Source organism: Thunnus albacares, chromosome 17 (assembly GCF_914725855.1).
Source record: "Thunnus albacares chromosome 17, fThuAlb1.1, whole genome shotgun sequence".
Taxonomy (NCBI): domain Eukaryota; kingdom Metazoa; phylum Chordata; class Actinopteri; order Scombriformes; family Scombridae; genus Thunnus; species Thunnus albacares.
In genome coordinates this window covers 11,283,511-11,304,689 of record NC_058122.1, presented here as the reverse complement: position 1 = coordinate 11,304,689, position 21,179 = coordinate 11,283,511, and the positions used below count along the sequence as shown (strand labels likewise).

The window sequence follows — 21,179 nt, the reverse complement described above, 5'->3', positions numbered from 1 at the left end:
TCACTCAAAAAAGACTCATGAGAGGCTCAATTAACCATTAAGAGCCTAACTTGTGGAGACGAGAAATATTTTGATGAAAGGAGGGGGCTTTCCTAGGTTGTAATTTCCCTAGAGCTGCGTTAAGCGGGTACTACCCTGGGTCTGAGAACTCCAGAGACCCCAAGAGCTCCAAATTTAATTTGTGTCTACTGGGTTATGCTATTAATTGAAAATATGTCCAGAAATACACTTTATGAAAACACAATATCCATTGACATGATTAGGGCTGCAACAATTAGTCCATCAATCAATTAGTCAATTGACAGAAAATTTGAATTTTTTTTTTTTTTTTTTTTTTTAGAGAATACACCCAAATAATCTTGTTCCAGCTTCTGAAATGTGAATATTTTCTGGTTTCTTTAATCCTCCATGATAGTAAACTGAATATATTTGGTTTGTTGACCGTTGGATGGGACAAAACAAGACATTGGGAAACGGTGATTGACATTTTTTCACCATTTTCTGACATTTTATAGATCAAACAACTAATTGATTTATCGAGAAAATAATCGTCATTTGCAGCCCTGGACATGATAACACACACACACACACACACGTTTCAATTCCCCACCCAACATCTTTTGTACGGTCCATCACGTGCAAGTCGCTTTTCCTCTGACAGCACTTGAACGCAACAGCAACAGCAGCAGCAGCAGCAGCAGCATCGAGGCCCTGCTGCACATCAAAGACTGATGAGACAAACCGAAGAAACACTGTGGCGTTGTCACACAGCCCATGTCCAGCCTGTGTACCTCCACAACAGCAGGTCTGCAGGTCCACACGCTCGGAGTGGTTTTAGTTCATATCTGTAAATGCTTCAGGCGGACAGGTGCGCAGCCGAGATTTCCTCTTTAATTTGCCTCAAAGGGTTACACACTTGGAGAGGCAGAGCCGCTGTTGTTTGTTGTCACTTCCGGGCGAGCCATCGGTGAATTAGCAGATAACATCGCCGGTGAAGTTCAGCAGCATCGATGCTCCGAGCAGGCAGGATGGAGGAGTTTGTCACGGAGGAAGAGGAGCCTTGGTACGATCAGCGCGACCTGGAGCAAGGTGAGGCATCATTTGTGTCGCTCATGGTTTGCGAGGAGTGATCATACGATGTAACACTGGCCCCTATCCCCTGCCTGTCACTGGCTCCCTGGCTTGGATTTTTGGGATAAATAGATGGATGGAGGGGGGTGGGATGGGAAGGAGAAGGTTGCATCCATTGTCAAACACATTTCATGCACGAGCGCACACACTATGACAACACTCGTGTCTCTGTGTCTCTGCATCTATCCACTGCAGCTGCCTGCCCTTCATCTCTGCTCTCCTCCTCTGCCAATTATTTTGATCTTGTCAGTGGTGTTTCCCAGAATAGCAGTGCTGTCTGACTGAGTGGATGTTACCTATGTTTCATCTCCTTCCTTTCTTCCTTTGCAGCACTGTTAGAAAAAGGAGTGAAACCTCCTTTTCCTCTGGAGGTTTCACTCCTTTTTCTAAAAAAAAAAAAAAAAAAAAAAATCATCAAACACTCTATATTCACTCTGCTGCTGTTTTGGGACATGTGAAAGCACTGATAATCTATGTGGAGGTGGTGACATAATGTATCTGTTGTGAGAAAAAAAAAAAACAAGCAGGCCATTCTTTGAGGAGAAGATACACAACATTTCCTGGATTTTTGAGACTGTTTTTGAACAAAGAAAGGACTCAACATGAGCCAAGACATCAGCCTCCATGTCCAGCTGTTTGTCTGTACAATTGGCTAAAGCAGAAATGGGTGGTGATTGATTTTTGTGAGTGCTTTTCTCAGTGAAGCGGGCCAGCAGTCAGGCCCGTGGCTTCAAATGAAAATGAAAAGCGAAAGGCGGAAAATCTATCAGTGGTTTGTTTGTGAACATGTGATCTCAGTAATGACTTAAATGGATGCACTTTCACTGACCAGTGCATCTCACAGTAATGCAGAGTGTCTCTCTCTGTGCAGCGCCGGCCTCAGCATCACCCCATCTCCTGATTACCTGCTGACCCAGAGAGCCAAAGCAGCTTTATGTCTCATCATCACACTGTACATAGTCAGAGAGAAGAGAAGCAGGTGGATTCTGCTGTGTGTGTATGTCTGTGTGTGTGTGTGTGTGTGTGTGTACAGTATTTATGTGTGTTGTATCTCATCTAAGAGTTATTCAGCATCCGGCTTGAAGCCATTAAGCCCCTGGGTTGATCTGATTAGGGAGCCCCAGACGAGACCTCCTTAGTCGGGATCAGAGAATTCCAGGTTTTAGGGTCAGAACGGAGGCATAATAATTACCGTCGGTGCTGTCGCCGCCACCGCCACAAACAAACGTCATCCTGCGTTTGCGCTCACAGTCTTGCATGATTTTGCCCCAGAAAATGAACGATGCTGTTACGCAACTTCTCTGCTTGCCTGCTCTGCTATTTGGTGACCCCTGTGTCTCGTTATGATCTGACAAACATATGAAGTGCGTCCAGGCAGATGGCGTGACATTCACACATCAGAGAGCATCGCAGAGATGCAGCAGAGCAAATGTACACAACTGCTGTAACTGCAGCTTAAGATCAGGTCAACCAGTACAGTACTTTAGTGTTTTTAGGAGACTTTTGATAGTTATTTTCCTCTACGCGGCCTCTCGCTTGTCTCATCCTTGTGCACATTTCTCAAATTACATAACTAAGACTCTGTACATGTAAGCCCCAAGGAGCAGAAACTGTGAGTGAAGGGTGAAGGCTCGCTATGCCTCAAATACACTCTCACTTGGCTCATTATTACTCAGCGGTTCAGGCCGGTGTCCTGTTATCAGTATTGCATCGTTAGAAGAGGAAATTACAGCCTCCCCCTGCAGCACTAGAGGCAAATGTAGCCACAGAGGCTCACTATATGTATTAGATAAAAAAAGGGAGATTTCTGCGCTGTTCAGTTCATGCATACATAAAAATGTCGCAACAGTAAAACATACTTTATACCTCCGACGATGTGTGTGTGTTCCTGTTTTTTGCTCTCGTCCTACACTGTGCTGCATTTATGTCCAGTGATGGATATTAAGTGTCTCTCTGTTTCTTCCATTCCTCCAGTGTTATGTTGTTATGGGCTAAAAAGTATGCAAAGCCAGCAGGATTCTCCTCCCTCCCACTCAGTCCAGCTGAGTGTTTTTTTTTTTCTCACCAGAGGAGATGAATAATATGCATTTCAAGCTGCGTTGTAAAATATCAGCAACTGTCAGATGACTCCAGGTTTGTATCAATGTGACTGTTCAAGCAGACTGTATGTATTGGAGTTTCATTTTCTTTAAACGTGTTGTTCTCATGGGTAGAGACTTGTAGCTCTTCTTTAAAGTGTTGGTTGTGTCATTGTTCTGTCTTGTCTTGGCTTTCATGAACTCCTCTTCAAAGAGAAAGAGGCTGGAAAAAAAATCAGGATTTTTGAAAGCTTTAGGGTTGTATGAAGCACGGGATTTTCTCGCTTTCACATCTCATGTTAATTTGATGAGAATTCACAAGGTTTAGTCTTGTGAATTCTCTCAAAGGCACTTGTCCAGATCCTTCTCAATAACATCACCACTTTCTGTTGTTTATCTTTGTCCGTCTTTCTTGGCTCCCGTCAGACCTGCACTTGGCAGCGGAGCTCGGCAAAACTCTGCTGGAGCGCAACAAAGAGCTGGAGGACTCCCTTCAACAAATGTACATCAACAATGAGGAGCAAGTGCAAGAGATAGAGGTATGCATGCCCCTGCTTGTACAATGTGCAATGTAAACAGATTTTATACACGTCTATTCGAACTTGAACTATTTTCCCTTGCAGTACCTGTCCAAGCAGTTGGAAATGTTGAGGGAGATGAACGAGCAGCACGCGAAGGTGTATGAGCAGCTGGATGTGACCGCCAGAGAGCTGGAGATCACCAATGAGAAACTGGTGCTGGAGAGCAAGGCCTCGCAGCAGAAAATCGACAGGTGATCCACAGCCGATGTTAGCTTTATCATTATCATTTTTTTTCTTCACACTTCTATAAAGTAAAGGCTGGATGCTCTGTATTTTTTTTAATTGTTAACAAACTCCATGAATAAGGATTAAAACCAACAGTTCGTTTCTCTGTCTCTCAATACTTTCTGATTTACCTACCTTGTCTGTGACTCTCATATAAACAGGTCATAAATATAGAGTTACATTTTAAAAATAGAAGAGAGTAAATAATTTCCTAAAACAGCTGGGAATTGTAGTTTTTAGCAAACATTTCTCAAACGGGAGTAAATGTTGCATTTGTCGGGGGACTATTTTCATTTTCAGCGGCGGAGTAATACACATTTGGTGCTCTAGTGAGTTTTTACGGCAGAAAGAAACAAAGCTAAATCTGCAAAAACAGTGACATGTTTATGGTAATGAAGGAACATGTCACCCAGTGCAACGATATGGCTTGATGTGTTTTAAAAATTTTTTTTAGAACAATATAACTATGGTGCAGAGGAATAAGATATATCAGGCTTTGGATACACAGACAATGTCAAACTTATCCTTTAAATTATAGCATGTCGATAGGCTGCCACTCCCACCTGAGCAAACTTGAAAGAACTGGTAACACTTGTGTTCTGTGTAGAAATGTCATAATCATAATCAGGGATCAAAGTTCTTTACAAATAAGGCTAAAAATGGTTTTCAATGGCAGCTTTTGTTCTGTCTAAATATGCCCAGTCAAGTTTCTTAGTTGTTAATGACTCAGTGTAGATTTAGGAGAATGGTATGCTGAGGAAATAAAGAACTAATCACCTTGTTAATGACGTAACAGGCACTGAACAAACATTTGTGTGTGTGTGTGTGTTTGCATAGGCTGACCGGCACCATGGAGACCTTGCAGAGTCAAGTGGACAGTCTGACAAGTCGGGTGGAGGAGCTGCGAACTCTGGAGGAGCTGAGGGTCCGCCGGGAGAGGAAGGAACGCCGCAAGACCGTCCACTCCTTCCCCTGCCTAAAAGAGCTCTGCACTGCGCCAAGGTCACTAACTGTCAGGAGATTACTGGTAGTGGGAAAGTCACCCCCAAGATACTTCAACACTCAGATCAGATGTTTTCTTTCTGTTGGGCTAATGATTCAACAGAAAACCTAACTGGTTGATGAAAATGAAATGATTAGACTGCAGTCATTAGTATAATCTCATGGCTTAATATGGGCTTTGTAACACCTAGAATCAATGCCCATGTTGGATGATTGCAGTTGTAAATTATTTATTGAAATCTGCCTAAAATCCAGCTCACTTAGTGCTGTAACTCTATTTTTTTCAGGTATGAGGATGGTTTCCTGTTGGCCAACCCAGGTAGCGTGGACCTGGCTGAGAGACAGCCAATGGATGAGGAGAACGACCGCTTGAGAGACATCGTCATGTCCCTGCGCTCGGCCATGGCCACAGAGCGGTCCAAGAGGGAGGGCGCTGAGCGGGAGTGTGCTGCTGTGCTGCATGAGTTTGAGCGTCTGGAACAGCGTCTGTTAGGAGCGGAGGGCTGCCAGCTGAGGGTTCAGGAGCTGGAAGCTGAGCTCCATGAGATGCAGCAGCTGAGGAAGTCCAGGGTTTGTCTGATTGGGGGCATGGAAGACGGCCTGGAGACGCTGCTCAGCAACGGCCCTGAGACAGACACCCCAGACGAGGGCGTGGGGCTGGAGGGCGGAGGTGATGGAGGTGCTGGGGAGGCGGGGGGCTCGGGGCAGCAGGGAGGCCCAGTGAGGAAAAGCTGCAGTGATACAGCTCTGAACGCCATCTCCGCCCGGGATGCCTCAGGCAGGCGTCAGGTCACTTACACCCTCCACGCCAACGGCACTCGCAAACGTGGCATGTCCATCCTGAGGGAGGTGGACGAGCAGTACCACGCCTTGCTGGAGAAGTACGAGGAGCTGCTGGGGAAGTGCCGGCGTCACGAGGAGAGCCTGTGCCACGCCGGGGTGCAGACTTCGCGGCCCGTCTCCAGGGACCCCTCCATGAAAGAGTACAGCATGGTCTGCGCAGGGCCTTCGACATCGGGTGCAGTCGCCGCTCCTCCCACGCCCCCTCAAACTCCCTCCACCCCGGAGGCCCTGGAGGGGATCAGCAGGCAAGTGGAGCAGGTGGACAAACGGCTCAGCCAGAACACGCCCGAGTACAAGGCGCTGTTCAAAGAGATCTTCTCCCGCTTGCAGAAGACCAAGAGTGACATGAACTCCACCAAGGGCAGGAAGTCGAACAAATGAGCCGCTCATTATGACAGCTACTGATACTACATGCACTGAAAACAGTCATTACACAGGACGCTGACTCTTTTATCTTAATTTACCTCTCAGTTCTTCTTGTTTAACGATTAGTCACTCGTGACTTAATGCAGTCGGGTGATTCATTTGAAGCTGCCAAATGTTATATTTCACTACAGGGCTGAAAGATTGTTGACGTGGTAAATAAGTGTGAGTGAACGAGATGCCTTTTTCTGACAAATACTAAGAACGAAAGGTTTTGTTTCTGTCTTTGGACAATCTAGTATGTGTTTGTTATTGAGATGTTCTGATGAAGAAGGATTTACTACTATTGCCATTTTTTTAATTTATAGAAAACTGATTAAACTAAGTAATTAATATAAAATGAAAAGAAACAACGCTCTTGCACTCTGGAACTTATTACTGAATGGCATTTGAAGCATGTATCTATTAAACACAATGTGCTAATTTGGTTTTTAAAAGCAGGTAGAAACTAAATCGTACAAGCTTTTTTGACCAGCTTGAGGTACTTTAAAAAAGCAACAGAAAGAAATGATTTGTAGACTCTGTGTGTGTGCGTGTGTGTGTATTTTCAATTTGTTGGATGGTGCAAATCCTTCAAGACGGCTGCCAAAGTGTATTGTGCATAAGTGTTAGATGGAGTTTTGTTTATTAGATCTGGCGAAGGAGACGGAGACACCTCTGTGGTGTTTTTTTTGTTTTGTTTTTTTTCCCAGCATGCATTACAAGCTACAGAGGGCTTAATGAGCTGCATCTGTGCCGCAGGGATTTCTATGACAATATACTCTGTTCTACACTGTGCTATCACATTGTCAAAGTTGTTGAAGTTTTCTGTTAATTAAAATAAGAAACATATTGACCATGTTCTTTTTTTGGTGCTCAGGGAGGCAACAATTCAAAACCTTGAACGGGTGGAAGCAGAAAACTCTGAATAAAAAACAAACACCACACACACACATGCAGGCCCAGTCTGAACACTTTAATGTGAACACAGGAGATCAGTAAACTGAGGGTAATACAAGTAGCACACATTGAGTCAAACCCAACCTATAGAGGAAACATCAGTCCATGACATGTGCGAGCTGAATGAAGCTCTGGAGGCTTCATTCACATTTTATGGAGTGTACAAAAAAAATATGGCAGGATGTGTTAACCGTCGGTGTCTGGTTGGGGACTGATGTCTCTACACTGGTTCAGAAGTCAATTACAGACAACATTTTCACCTCGCTGACGGCGAGCGCAGAGCGCTGCCGAGTCAGCGGGAGCAGCATGTAGTTGTAAGAGACCGGAGGCACAGTCAGCAACGGTAATCCTAAACTTGAGTAATACGAGGTGAGCGGTTTTAACAGCCCTTGATTTCAATTCAGGAAGGAACTATGGTAACATCAGATGATACAAAACCCTAAGTGTTGTTGTGAATGATCTAAAAAAAAAAAAAAGAAAAAAAAAAGTGAATTTAACATCATCAGACAAGTGCTTTTACAAATCATCAACCTGAAATAAAAGGTGTTTTAAGTCCTTATTCCTGATTCTCTATTGATGTGTTACAAGTAGTTAAAAACAGGCTCACATGATGGTCTGGCAAATATAATATGAAGGCAAATGGCTCAACTAGGTTTGTCTATTTCTTCCTCCAACTATAAGGTTTTTTGTTAAGGCCACATGGCTGCTAAAAAAAAAAAAAAAAAAAAACTGCCAAAATACCCTGATCAGGAGAGGAACAGCTGCACCTAGAGCAAGGGGTCACAAGGGGTCAGAGGTAATTTTGTTTAACCCTCGGTTCTCTCAGCAGACTCTGTAGGGCGATAAACGATTTGAAAAAAAAAAAGATCTGGCCTAAATTCCAAATAATTTACCAAGACCCTGGTACAAATAATCTGCTCAAAGGCTTTAGGAGGGCTGTGTCTGAGAGTTGTGTCCAGCAAAGATTGCTCAATGACCGTACAGTGGCCCCCGTACATACAGCACTACTGCTTCCTATACAACCCTTTCCAAGGCAGATCATGGTAGTCGTACAAAACAATCGATGAATAATAAAGAAGAGTGAAAAGAGGTGAGAAAAGAAAGCGCTAAAGAGCAGAGGGAATCACATATTCCATCACTTTTCCAAGAGCAGTGATGTTTTTTTTTTTTGTTGTTGTTTTTTTTAATATATATTTTCTTGTTTTTTTTCTTTATAAACAAATTCTTACCACAAAATCTGGATTGTGCACATTGTTTGCTTTCTCCACTTCTAATGATTTAATACTTAACAGAAAGGGCGGGTGCAAACAAATGAAGCGTTAAGATGGGGAGGAATGGTAAAGTGATGGGAATTATAAAAGGAAACTATAAGAGCGTGGGGAAGGGGCGTCGATGGACGGAGAGAGCAAAAGCTTAAATCAACACATCATCCAGAATTGGATCCAAACAAAACAAAAAAAAAAAAATGACAGCAAGAAAAAGAAAAAAAGAGGGACAAAGCAGAGAGAGATAATGATGGAGGATGGCGAGGGGGAAATCAGTCTTTCCAGTCTTTCTTGATAGTGAGGCTCCACTCCCAGGAGAGGTGATCGTGTTTGTCGTCGTCGGTGAACTTGGATTTGATGTTGTAGGTGCCGCGGGCCAGCATCCCTTTGGGCGCCTCCTCCATGGTGGTGAGGAACTCGTACTCCTCATCCGGTCTGGGCCCGTAGCTGCCGACCATGTAGTCTGATTTGTCAACTAGACATCAGAGTGGGAGGGGGAAAAAAAAGAGGCTGTAAGAATGTGTTTTACGCCAGCAGAATTACTGGAAGACCAGATATTAAATAGACTTCTCTTACCCTTTACTCCTTTCCTGAATGTTTGCTGGATGTACTTCAGACCTGACACAATATCCTTGTTGACCTGCAAAAGACAACATGCATCATCCCGCTGAACTCTCATGACAAAGATTGCTCAGTGCAGCTGCAGTAACATCTCCCTGCCAACAGCCCAGACAAACACCAGACTCTCACCTTGAAGTTGATCTTTATCCTGTACTCGACTCCCTCCTTCAGCACAAATGGGTTCTTCTTGAAGGCATCCAGATCTCCTGGTGGAGGAAAAAGCAACAAAGTATAAAAATAACATCCAAACATTTGACCCAGTCTTACACAAATACACTCAGGATTAATAAACTAATCAGGATGTCATGGTTTCTCAAGAGCGGAGTGAAGCTTGTATTTAGATTTTCAGCACCGTGTAGTAAACATACTGACCACCAGGTGGCACACTGCTTCAAGCGAGCACAGCTGTAGATCAGGATGACCACCAAGGGAGGGCACGAGTGCCATCAGGAAATGGCTCATTAACCCATTTACAAGGGAATCATGTCATTACTAATTACCCGACTAATGACCCAGCAGGACATTTGGTCTGTATTTGCAAACAAAGATGGGAGTAATTACTGTTCATAATTAATGTTCCTATGAGCCAAAATATGCCTGCTCTATGTGGGCTTTCAAAATCTGCTGTCGAGTTTTGTCCAGATTGCAGCCTTGCACGGACCAGTCTGCCATGTCTGCTCTACTCACCCTGCAGGTCAAGGATCAGAGGGTTTGGCGCCGTCTCACATACCAGAGTCATTCGTGTCACCTGGATGTTGGGGGCGGCGGGATCTAAGACAGAGAATTATGACAACAAGATAATCAATTTATAGCAGTTTAGCGATGAGATAATCAGATTTTATGGTCAGTCACAGACCTTATTTGATTAGCAGGTAGTTTGATAAGTGATTCTATTTATTTATGTAATTAAAGATGGTTTTTAAGATACACATTGTGTAACTGCAAACTTCATTATACATTTAAGTTTTAATTGTAACAATAAAACACTTCAGAATGATAAAAATGACATTTTAACAATGGTTACTATCAGCAGCAGGATGTAACCCTGTTACAGATATCGCTCCGGTTGTGTCCTCCTCTTTGCCCTGGTCTTTTCTTTCTGTCTGAATAAAACTATTTGAAACTTCCTCTTCTGCCGTGTTTAACTGAGAGTGTTACATTAGCAACTTAGAAACAGCCTGACAACTAACAAAACAGTCTACAGAGCTCCATGTGAAGCTCGTAGACTTACATGGTTATTAATAGCGCAGCTGAGATCAACTCCAGGTAGTGGTCAGACCTCTTTCCCGGCTCTGAAATACCTCAATGTGGGTGTCAGGATCCGCTTCTATGTTTACCGATTCAAATTCTATAATTCTTCTAGATATTATTTTATATATTATATTAAATAATTATATTAAAGTGGTTGGATAATAGAACCGTCAAGTATATCACATCATCCAGTAAAATGATTTATGGCAAAAGCAACTTTCTGTTCAGGACTTTATATATCAGAACCAATATATAAAGATATCAAAACAGTACTTTTTTCAACATGTTACTTTGCTGAGAGTATTATTACAAAGGTCATACTACTCAAATCCATCTGTTATCTGCAAACAGATGTCTGACAAGTCTGCCAACTGCTTGCCTAATTAAAATTTAATTATAATATCAACAAAAATCTTCCTTAAATCAGACATGTGATCAAGTAAAGACGAATCTGTTATGATGTCAACTCTGTTGCTGAACAGTTTTACTCTGACTACGTCAACTGGACTGTTTTCACAACAAATAACTGAGGTTTGATACCCAGCACTACTGGTAGAGCAAACACACAGAACAGCAGCTTAACCAGCTTTCGCCAAGGATGTTCTGGACACTCACACACACGAATCAAAAATGTATAAATCTCATTCTGAGTGTTGTTAAAATGATGTTCACAGTTGTTCTGTTAGATGATGAGAGTTACACTTCAGGGATCACTTACCTGCAGGCACAACGGCAGCAGCTTTCCCCAGTAGCGCCTCCTTGTACTTGCGCAGGCTCTCGTCGTCTTTGTCCAGCTCCTGGATCTCCTGTAAGCTCTTCTGGGCAGGAGGTTTGTAGTTGACCGGATTGTCGCTCTCTTCGTTCGCTGCGGCGATTGCTGCCAGCTGCTCTGGTGTAGGTTCCTGCTCTGCCATGGTGTGCTAATCACAGCGAAGGAGCGACAAGAGAGGAGACGTGTTAGATGACAGGAAAAAATAAACTAATAAAGACTGATGGCGGGAGGCCAGACGGAAGACCATTTCCCTTTTTACTCCAGCGCTTGATTATTAGACATCCAGCCAGCCGCTGGATGATTATTACGGATTACATATTCAAGGGGAAACCGTAGTGAACTTTGACCTGAGACTGTGGAAGTCTGGGGGAGAGTTCATGTAGAAACACGGATTTCCTCTCACTGTTTATTTGCCATCTAATATCCTGATATTTTCAGTGCGATTTCCTCAAGTTTGGAGATATTGTATAGCTCTACACTGGAGTGAAGAATAATGTTATTTGTTTTGCGAAAATGTGAAACAAAATAACAATTCACAGACCATATTGTGACAGTTGGCAAGCGTATTTGAAAACAAAACAGTGCCTGGTGAAATAAACTGTTTGCAACAAAGTTTATGTGGATTATTATTTTTTGGCAAAAGACAAGGCGGTTTTATTATGCTTTTCTCCCTTTTTAAAAACACCTTAACCCAAGTGTGTGCTTATCCATGTGGGCACGCAAACATTATAAACTAGCACAGATAAGTGCCAGGACACATGACGTCTACTTTGGCTAGGGAGCCAGTTTCTCTGAGGCCACAGAGGTAACATGCAGAGAGTCCGGGTGGTCTAAAAGATGATTATCTGAGCTCCAGCCTTCTCCCTCACTTATCTCTTCTCTTCACAGACCTCAGCGGTGGGACAGAGCAGAAAAGCAGCAGTAACACCAGTCACTTCTGATTAGAGGAAGAGGGCGCTGATTTTGAGCAGGGAAGAGAACAATGAGGAGATCATCTTCGTTTTCTTTTCTTTTTTTTTTTTTTTTTCAACAAAGAGGTGCTTGGAGGACGCTACAAAAAAACTCAACAATTGCTCGTAACACACTGTGGACAAAAAGGAGGTATCTATTAATAACATCTGTTGCACATATGCTGGGCAAAGCCTGTACAAAGCTCATCAACACCTGCAACAGCCAAGAGACAGCTGGGTGGCGGCACTCTCATAACACACACTGGTCAAATAGTGTTTGAGTTGTCTTCATAGCAGCTCAGTTAATCTAGTATGTGCTTACAGTCGATATATATAGTTTTTAATCTACTTTGCTGATGAAGGCAAAAATCAGCGCAGCCATGAATGTGTGCGTAGGAGTTCTGATACTACTTAGTGAGGCGAAATGCAGTGTCTGTGGGGTCACGTTTACTTTATTCATTTGATTTTTTTGCCACAGACAAACCATTCCTCTCATTTAAACAGGCAGCTACGCCCGCAAACCTCTCGTCCTAGATGTTTTCGACATTCGCATTTTGAAAGAACCCTACTTCCTGTATTTCAAAGAGTTCAAGTAAGCAAGAAGCCGCACTCTCAAACTGACGATTATTTATGAAAAAGAAAACGTTACCCTCAAACAATTTGTGTTAAAAGGCCTTTACAGAAACAAAACAATGCTGAAATGTGGATGATGTGGTCAGATCTGTGTGCAGAGAAGAACCAACTACCCTAAAATGAAAGAGGAAGATTATAAATGACCATACATGTCAAGATGACACACATGCTGCTTCTCCATTTAACTCTAATTAAACTAAAATATACCACAAGCAAACCTTTCATATTCATTACCTGTCGGTTTAGTTTATCGCTGCAAACCAGTGCTAATGTGGGCGTCAAAGTTCGCTACTTATCAAAGTAGGTGAGCTAACAAATCAAACAAATGCAAACACATGAGAAAACCACCAATCACAACTGATGACACTCCAGAAAACCTGCTGAACACAGGTGGACACTCAGTAAAAAAAAGAGAACTGTTTACAATCTTATCAACCACAATAAATCACACTACTGCAATCAGAAACCCAACGCAACGACACAAAAACTGGTTCATCACTCTGTGTAGCCCTCTTCTCTGCTCTATTGTGTCTGCTGTATACAGCTGGGTATTAGCCAAGCAGGAACTGAGAACACAGCATAGTTTTTTCCAATCGGGGCCTCTGTGCCTCCCATAAAAGCACAAATTCCTTTTCTGCCTATAGTGCGCTCTGGCTTGTCAGCTGTGAGTGAGTGTTTCTAGTTGGAGCGACTGAGTGAGAGGTTTCTTGTTGCAGAGAGAGAGACACAGGAAAACAGGAACAGATAACACAGCAATGCCGTCATATCATTCTTCAGGTATCACAGAACAGGTTGTTTTTCTCACTTCCTTTACTCTGCTCTGCTCTGCTCATCGAGCTCTGTCCTACCGAAAGCTGCACCATGACTGCAGAGCACCAAACTGTCACTGATGAGGAAGAGTGCTGGGTAACATATCGCAAGGCAGATGTGTTGCTGCGCTCAGTGCTTACTGACAAATACACACATAAAAAGACAAACAGCACGTAGCCGGATGACATTTAGAGTATGCGGGATGAGTGTCAAATCTCAATTTTCAATATCAGTACCGAAAGTTGGCAACAAACCTCAAATTCCTATTTTTGTTGACTTATTTGGAGAGTTTCTCATTTTGTACATGTTCAAGTGCAAACTAGTGTGAGCTACGATACAAGTGCTCTTAAAAAATTCCTCACACAACTTGTTGATTAATTGTTTAATCTTTGAAATGTTTAAAAAAATAGTGAAAATGTTTTTTTTGGCCACAGTAACATCTTGAATTTGCTTGTTTTGTCTGACTAACAGTCCAAAACAGATATTCAATTCACTGTCATATACGACAAAGAAAAACATCAAATCATCACTTTTGAGAAGCATGAACCAAACAAAAGAAGAAGAAAAATGACTAAAGCAATTATCCAATTATCAAAATAGTTGTCGATCAGCTAATCGATTAGTCGTTCGGCTCTAGCAATCTTGAAGATGTTTATATTCCTAAAAGTAAGGTATCAAAAAAAGGATTGTTTTGGTATCAGTCACAAAACACAGTATTATACAGACACTAGTATAGGAAACTTTCAAAAAAGATACCCGGCTTGTCGAGTGGGTAACAGTAACACTGAGTAATTTAGATGAACAGATTTCTTGTTGAGATGTTATAAAAAGTTGTAAAACTACAGTGCATTTTATGAATAATTTAGTGCATGGTCATAAATACTGTATTGATACATGCTGAATGCTGAGTGTCCTTTTCATAATGAAATCACCTCATTACTTAGTGTGCATGACCCCGTACTTTTAACTGTGACTAGCAACACATTTACCATAACGTGCACCGGCCGGGTCTGCAGAAAACTCATGTTATGCAATGTTTGCATGTAGCAACCATGCATAAATGCAAACATTGCTGTTTTTAAATAACCTATGACATTGCTGAGTCAGCAAATTAAAAGCTCATGCACTCAGTAAAACGGATTAAGTCTAACAATATTGTCATCACCACCTTCATAATGATACACATTCTTGCTGGTTGACTCTGCACAAACAATGCGGGCTTAGGCTAACCAGCTACATACTGAACTGACAGAAAAAGGCCCCGTCATTGTTCAGCCCCAGTGCCTGCTGGGAGACAACACAGAGGTCATGGGATCACTCAAACAAAGACTGGATGTTATGTTGAACCTTCTCCACCTCAGTGTCCTAACCTTAACCTGCACAGTCTTGCATGTAACTCCTCTCCTACAGGAGGATCATCTGTTTGCTTGAGTAGACTAAGTGGTACAGTTTTAAAAACACATTGGGGCTTGGGAGCAGCTGAGGCTTGAGATTAGGCCCTTCGGTTCCTTAGCAACACCGCTGATCAGTAAGATTAAAGAAAGTGGGATTATGGCTAATGAGGCATTCGGGGACAGGAGAGGAAAGTGTTTGGGGGTGTCACTGGTGGTGCATCAAGAGGATTTTCCTGACAGGAGTCATTAGTGTCATTGAGAAGTTACTGAAGATAATTGATCAGTGAGCTCAACGAGGACAAGGTCCCTCTTAGGATAATAAAGGCTTTATGAACTGTAGTGGGGTTGTGTGTGTGTGTGTGTGTGTGTGTGTGGGGCGGGGGTGTTACTGTTCCAGTGAAGACACCTAAATGTTACATCAATACAACACTTATGTTCTGACAGGAAACGAGATTTTTGGTTACCATACTACAGTGATAGAGTTTAAATGTTATCCTGATCTTTTAGGCTGTGCTACATTTAACCGATGCAATATTCTGACTCTGTTTTCCATCTTTGTAAAATGAAATGGTGAATATCAATAAAACTGCCCCCCCCCCTCAGCTGATTAATTGACTAATTGGTCAGAAGGAGGATCTCTGTCGATTTAGCCAATTATTTGTCTTTATTGTCTTTTGAGAAATTAATTTAATTATCAGTCATTTGTGGAAAATTATACATCTCTGGCATCACATCTGGTCTTTCATAAGCATAAGAGATTCCAGCATTCACTGGGGGATAATAATAATGGAGAAACTATTTCTAATAAGCTTAAGTTTCTAAAGAGTTTTTAAGTTTGTAAAGATCTTCTGAAAGCACCAACAATCATCTCCAAAATTATCAATTCACATTCAATATTTAAGAACTAGGTAAAAATATGATAATATTTAATTTAGTCACTGTTGCCTGAACAGTTTAAATAACGCTGAAGAATACAAAGATGTAGACTTACATCTTCTTGTATGACTGCTGCTTCATGAACTCTTAACCGCTGCTGTGTCTATATCTGTTCATCATAGAGTTGATAGTACAAGAGAGGAACAACAAGAGAGGGGCAAAGGCTAAAGCAAGAGCAACAAGTAGCCTAGTTTCTTTGTTACGTTGGTAAACTAGAAACCTTGAATGTAGTTCTCTGCTCAGCCACAGCTCTACAAAGTATACAGTTTCCATTCTTACAAGAGATAAACAGTTGTATCATAATCACACAAACTGTGCACACCCGCATCATAGAAAAGTAGCAGCCAGCTTTAAAAATCAAGAAGTGGAAGTTGACGATTAATATGCTGAACAACCATTACTAGGAACACAGTATACATACACAACAACAGGACATGGATGTTACTTTAATAAAGTGGCTGAGCATTGGCAACCTTTGTTAAGTGACATTTAGCTTTTGGTTTCATCTGTACGCTGAAGATGCCAGTCACAGATCTATGGCTTCTTTGATCCTCTCTGATCTCCATTAGACGTCTCTCTCTCTGGCAACACTCGGTCTGCCAGAGACCTTTACATCAGTCCCTCTTCTCCACACGGTTTCTCTGCCCTTTTCTGTACATTTGAGAGACTCATAACATTATTTGGTCCCATTGACCCTCCACAGGCTATTTTAAATAAATGATTCTGCAACACTTCTAATGAAACTGGCACTGTTGTAATCAGTACATCCTTCAGCTGTGTGCCAATGCAGCAAACGCATCCACTCGCGTTTAGTTTTGTACGCCTATCCATCCGAAGCATTTTGAATCGTCCTTTAGTAAAACTATTTTTTCATGCAAAGCTTGAATATAATTTGATGCAAACCAGCGTCACCAACTCTTGCATGCGAAGCAAATCTAGTAGCTATTTCTTTTTTTATCTTGCACCATTACATCAGTGCTGATTATTCAAAGTTAGCAGTTACCAGAGTGGATAAAAAACACCTGTACATTTTGTATCTGGATACTGCTAAGTGTAACATATGCCTCTTGCATGTTACATTCAATACATCATATCAGCTTTAAATGGTCACTATGTCTAATAGCAAAATCTTTTAATATAGAATATAATTTTGTCAGTAATTTTATCCTTATTTAATAGTTGTAAGGTGTAGATATCTGTGTTATTTCCATATTTTTATGCTGTTATCTTATATTTCATATTTACCGAGGGAACAAGTCAGACCGGGCTTGTATCCCCCAGGTGAGTGTGTGACTATTAAATGGAAACCTGTAAATATTAATGTATAGCTGATCTGAGAGAGACTTTATTACTAATTATAAGTGTATTGACAATCAGAGCGATTATCTATGTGAACGGATTCATCTGTATCAACAGTGTCTTTTATGTAATTTGTAATATAGTAGGTTGTCTTTGATCTTGGTCAAGGTTAGACCGTTGGCCCTGTAATTTGTTATTTAACGGTTATTAAGCTTCATCACAGAAATCATTATTAGTATTGTAAGTTTCCTTTGATTATGATTTTATTTATATTAAATAGTTTTACTGAGACCGGACTTGTATCCCCCAGATCCCGAAGTGCTTGCAAGCAATAAATATTCATCATTGAATCGACATCGGAGCTGCCTGTGTGTCTTCGTTGGAGTCAACTAACATTACTAACCATCAGCCGTTAGTCCACTATCATCATCACAACACAACGCAGAGACTGTCACTATTATCAGCAATATAAAAGAGACTTAACGAGGGCATTACAAACTGTAAGGTTAATATAGACCCCCGTTAAATGAGCTGTTATATTTTATGATATAGTAAGAACACTGCAGCCAGTGAGGCTGCTCTGCGTGTCAGGCATCACTGGGCCTTTTTGTCTGTCAAGAAATTACTGCAAACTTCCTTTTTTGGGTGAGAGCGTGATGATTCATATCCTTTAGAGTGCTAAACCACACACACACACACACTGCAAAGCTGAAGCACAACTCGTCTTAATGTTCTACCTGTGAGGCTTCACCAACCTAATCATTTTTTAACAATGCTTTAATGACATAAATGCAAAGGGATGGTATTATTGTCAGTAGATAAAATCATGCTGGGTCTCAGTAAGTTGAGGAAATAGTGCTAACAATTTGAGGAAGTGTTGCACCATGAGCTCTTGGCAGATCTGTTGCAATGCAGAGGAACACCAGCCTCAACAGAAATACAGAAGGAGGCGAGGAGAGAGAAAAAAAAAAAGCAACGAGATGAAAGTAAGAGAAGGAACTGGCTAGAAGAGATGTAGCAAGCTCGTGTTAATCGATTAAGTGAAAAGCTATCTGCTGGAGATCAAGCAGATAACAGCCTTTTTCACGACCGAGATAACATTTGCAGGATGTCTGACACAGAAATGGTTAAATCAGTAGAGAAAACTAATCTGATGAAAAGAAAATGAGCAACAGAGAGATGTGGCTCTGAGAGAAAAAGAGACAAAATACGATTCTATCCCAGGAAAGAACCAGAACAAATAGGAAGCTTTAAAAATAGCCAGTGAGAAATCCCTGCGTGCAGCAGCAGGAAGCTGCGAGTGAATGGGACAGCCAAGGTGCCAGATGAAAGGTCAGGGCTTATTCCCCTGCTCAACGGGGAGTTTGAGCGACATGCCCAGATTCAGTCTGCCTCCCTGGGCAACAGCCGCGGTGGAAGTGATGGACTCTGCACAATGCTGGATTTCAGCTGTATAACTTTTTTTTTTTTTTTTTTTAGGATAGCAACAAAGTGACATTATGAACGTGTTAGATGAGAATCCAACCAACTGAAGGCTTAAAGACAAACATCAGGGGTGAAAAATGAAAGCAAATTTATGATTATATATAAGCAATGAGGACATTCAACGTTTCCCAGCATTGCAGCCCATCGTGTATGAGAGGATGTACTTGTGAAGGCCGCTGTTGAGGCTGAGGAAGACCATGTTCTGGCTGAAGAGGATCACACAACGTGAGAAAAAAAACCCACTTATCATTATTAGTCAACTCTGGCTTACAACCCTGTATCGATTCCCCTGAGCTGCAACAGCAGAGGCCACTGATGTGATACGTTATGGTGCTAAAAAAGCACAACGCATAGACAGATGGTCTTGACTCTTACAGAGAGACATGAAACAATAACAAATTAGTTCTCATCAGTCCTTTTTAAAATAAAATTTATAATATAAAGCTTCACTTGCATCTGATTTAAGTTCACACCATTATGTGAAATATTTTACAGTGCACGCCTGTGACTTTAACCCTTGCATTCTCTTGCTCTGAGCTGTTTGGACATGTTTGAAGCTTATTATACTGAAGCCAGGGAAATACCAACAGTGAAAATGTTTTACGCTGATACCTACAGTGAAAATGTTTTACGCTGATCATTTAATTAATTCCACCTCCTTGAGGCCTACTCTAGCTCAACCAGCTCAAACCACAGAAACTGCAAAACGAGACATCCGGCCCACCGTTGCAAGGCTGCAAATTCTAAGGGGAAGCAAATAAAAAGGCCATGACAAAAAAAAAAAACAACTTATTTACTGGAAAGGTCTCTATGAAGAATAGAGGAAGAAAAACAAAAATAGACTCTTCCAGGCCATTTATCACAAAAACAGGAAGGAAAGATTTGGGTGATCTATTTGAGAAATCACTTATCAGCCAAGCACACAGCTCAACTATCAACACAGAATAACATAAATTTGATCATGTTACTAGAAGCACATCTGATTTCAGCAGATGTGAGCTGTGCATACTTGACAAGAGGAGAGCCTTCAAAAGCCCAAAATGGAGGCTGACTCAAGGTGTGAGCCCTCCAGGCCAATTCAAATTGAAAAAGACAGTTGAGATCCAGGAAGTGGCACAATTTCTTTCCTCTTATAGCTACCACATGACGCGTCCATTTCAAAGAAGACAAAAAAAATACTCGTCTGATTAAACTTTAGACCCTCTAATCAATGCATTAACTTTAGTATTAAGAGTGAATGCATTTGGTGACATTTTCGTTACCTAACGCCCAACGCTGGCAGCTCAGATCAGACTCAACTCCCGGAAATGAATAACCAATGATTGCTTCTTTACTCCTCACTACCGCCGGATAACTTCATAATGACTTGGCAATAAGTTGGTAGATAGAAAGTTAGAGATACTAATACTGCAAAAATAAGATAAATTTAGATTTTAAAAAAGGCACAGCCCTCACTGTAGGAAGTTGCTCTTCACTAACACATTTTCTCCTATCTTTAATTCACGCTTGTGCGGTTGCTAAGTTAGCTAATATTTCCTTCTGAAGTACCAAAGAAACTTGAAAACTACGCCACAACAGCTTCGGGAAAGTGTGTGCTAGCCATATAAAACGATTTATTTAAAGAGTTAGGCAAATGTTTCGTCTACTCTTACCGTTATACTGCTGCTGGGCTGGGACAGGCTCCTGTGATCGGTGGTGAGAGGGACTGAAGTGAAGGGTTGGTGCTAGATTGGAGCAGCCGGAGGGACGACTTGCGAAACTCACGCGAGATTTTCTGAGCAAAAAAAAAAACTCCCGCGAACAGGGGAGACAACGTCCGGTGGGCCGCCTTCAAAATAAATAAAAAACTAAATAAAAGTAGGTACTTAAGGACAGATTTGTGTTTTTATGTTCCAGTACATACTCTTCATGATAATTCCCTCTGCTCCAAAATATGACAGAATGTTTCCAAAATGTGTCATCAAATAGACAAGGGCGGCAGCTAACGATTATCTTCATTATCAATTAATCTGTTGATTAATTTCTCAATTAACCAATTAGTTGTTTGGCAAAAAATGTCCGAAATGGTTTTCACATTTGAGAAGTTGGATCCAGGAAATTTTGACTTTTTGTTTAAAAAAAATGACTCAAAACAATGAATCCATTATTAAAATAGTTGCCAATAAATTTGATAGTTTGCAGCTAATCGACTAATCGTTGCAGCTCTAAAATACACATAGGGGACAATCATCAGTGGTCTGAGAAGTACAATTATTCAAGTATTTACTTCACTGCAATATTGAAGTACTTAATTTCCATTTTATGTTACTTTATACTTAATTTATCTGGCAGGAGTATAACTTTATAACTTTGCAGATTAAGATTTTACACACAAAGCACACAATAATTACAAGGTATGATTAATTGCTATAAACTACCTAACATATATTAAATGATTAAAAATTAGCTGCACATTGGCCCACTGCAACATGCTGCAATTCAGCTCGGTGGAACAATAAAACTAAAGGTTAATAATAGCACTCTTAAACTGGACATTCTGCA

The 21,179-nt window shown here is 41.3% G+C and overlaps 2 protein-coding genes across 3 annotated transcripts; one reads left to right on the top strand and one right to left on the bottom strand.

The window, feature by feature from the left end:
- The first annotated feature begins 593 nt into the window (after positions 1 to 593).
- cdr2l (cerebellar degeneration-related protein 2-like) lies at positions 594 to 8,669 on the top strand. Of its 2 annotated transcripts, XM_044330672.1 has the most exons (6): positions 1,002 to 1,089; positions 2,003 to 2,110; positions 3,636 to 3,748; positions 3,833 to 3,981; positions 4,853 to 5,017; positions 5,305 to 8,669. In XM_044330672.1, exons 3-6 carry the CDS (start codon positions 3,710 to 3,712, stop codon positions 6,239 to 6,241), a joined length of 1,290 nt encoding a protein of 429 aa, XP_044186607.1. In that variant the 5' UTR covers positions 1,002 to 1,089; positions 2,003 to 2,110; positions 3,636 to 3,709; the 3' UTR covers positions 6,242 to 8,669. The 2 variants fall into 2 exon arrangements, with proteins under 2 accessions (XP_044186606.1, XP_044186607.1); XM_044330671.1 differs by lacking the exon at positions 2,003 to 2,110 and having other exon boundaries at positions 594 to 1,089.
- arhgdia (Rho GDP dissociation inhibitor (GDI) alpha) lies at positions 7,224 to 20,398 on the bottom strand. The gene is made up of 6 exons (XM_044330674.1): positions 20,291 to 20,398; positions 11,078 to 11,279; positions 9,796 to 9,879; positions 9,238 to 9,314; positions 9,064 to 9,127; positions 7,224 to 8,962 (listed from the first exon to the last, which is right to left on the bottom strand). The coding sequence occupies exons 2-6, from the start codon at positions 11,271 to 11,273 to the stop codon at positions 8,760 to 8,762; spliced, it is 624 nt and encodes a 207-aa protein (XP_044186609.1). The 5' UTR covers positions 11,274 to 11,279; positions 20,291 to 20,398; the 3' UTR covers positions 7,224 to 8,759.
- Between the last annotated feature and the right edge of the window lie 781 nt (positions 20,399 to 21,179).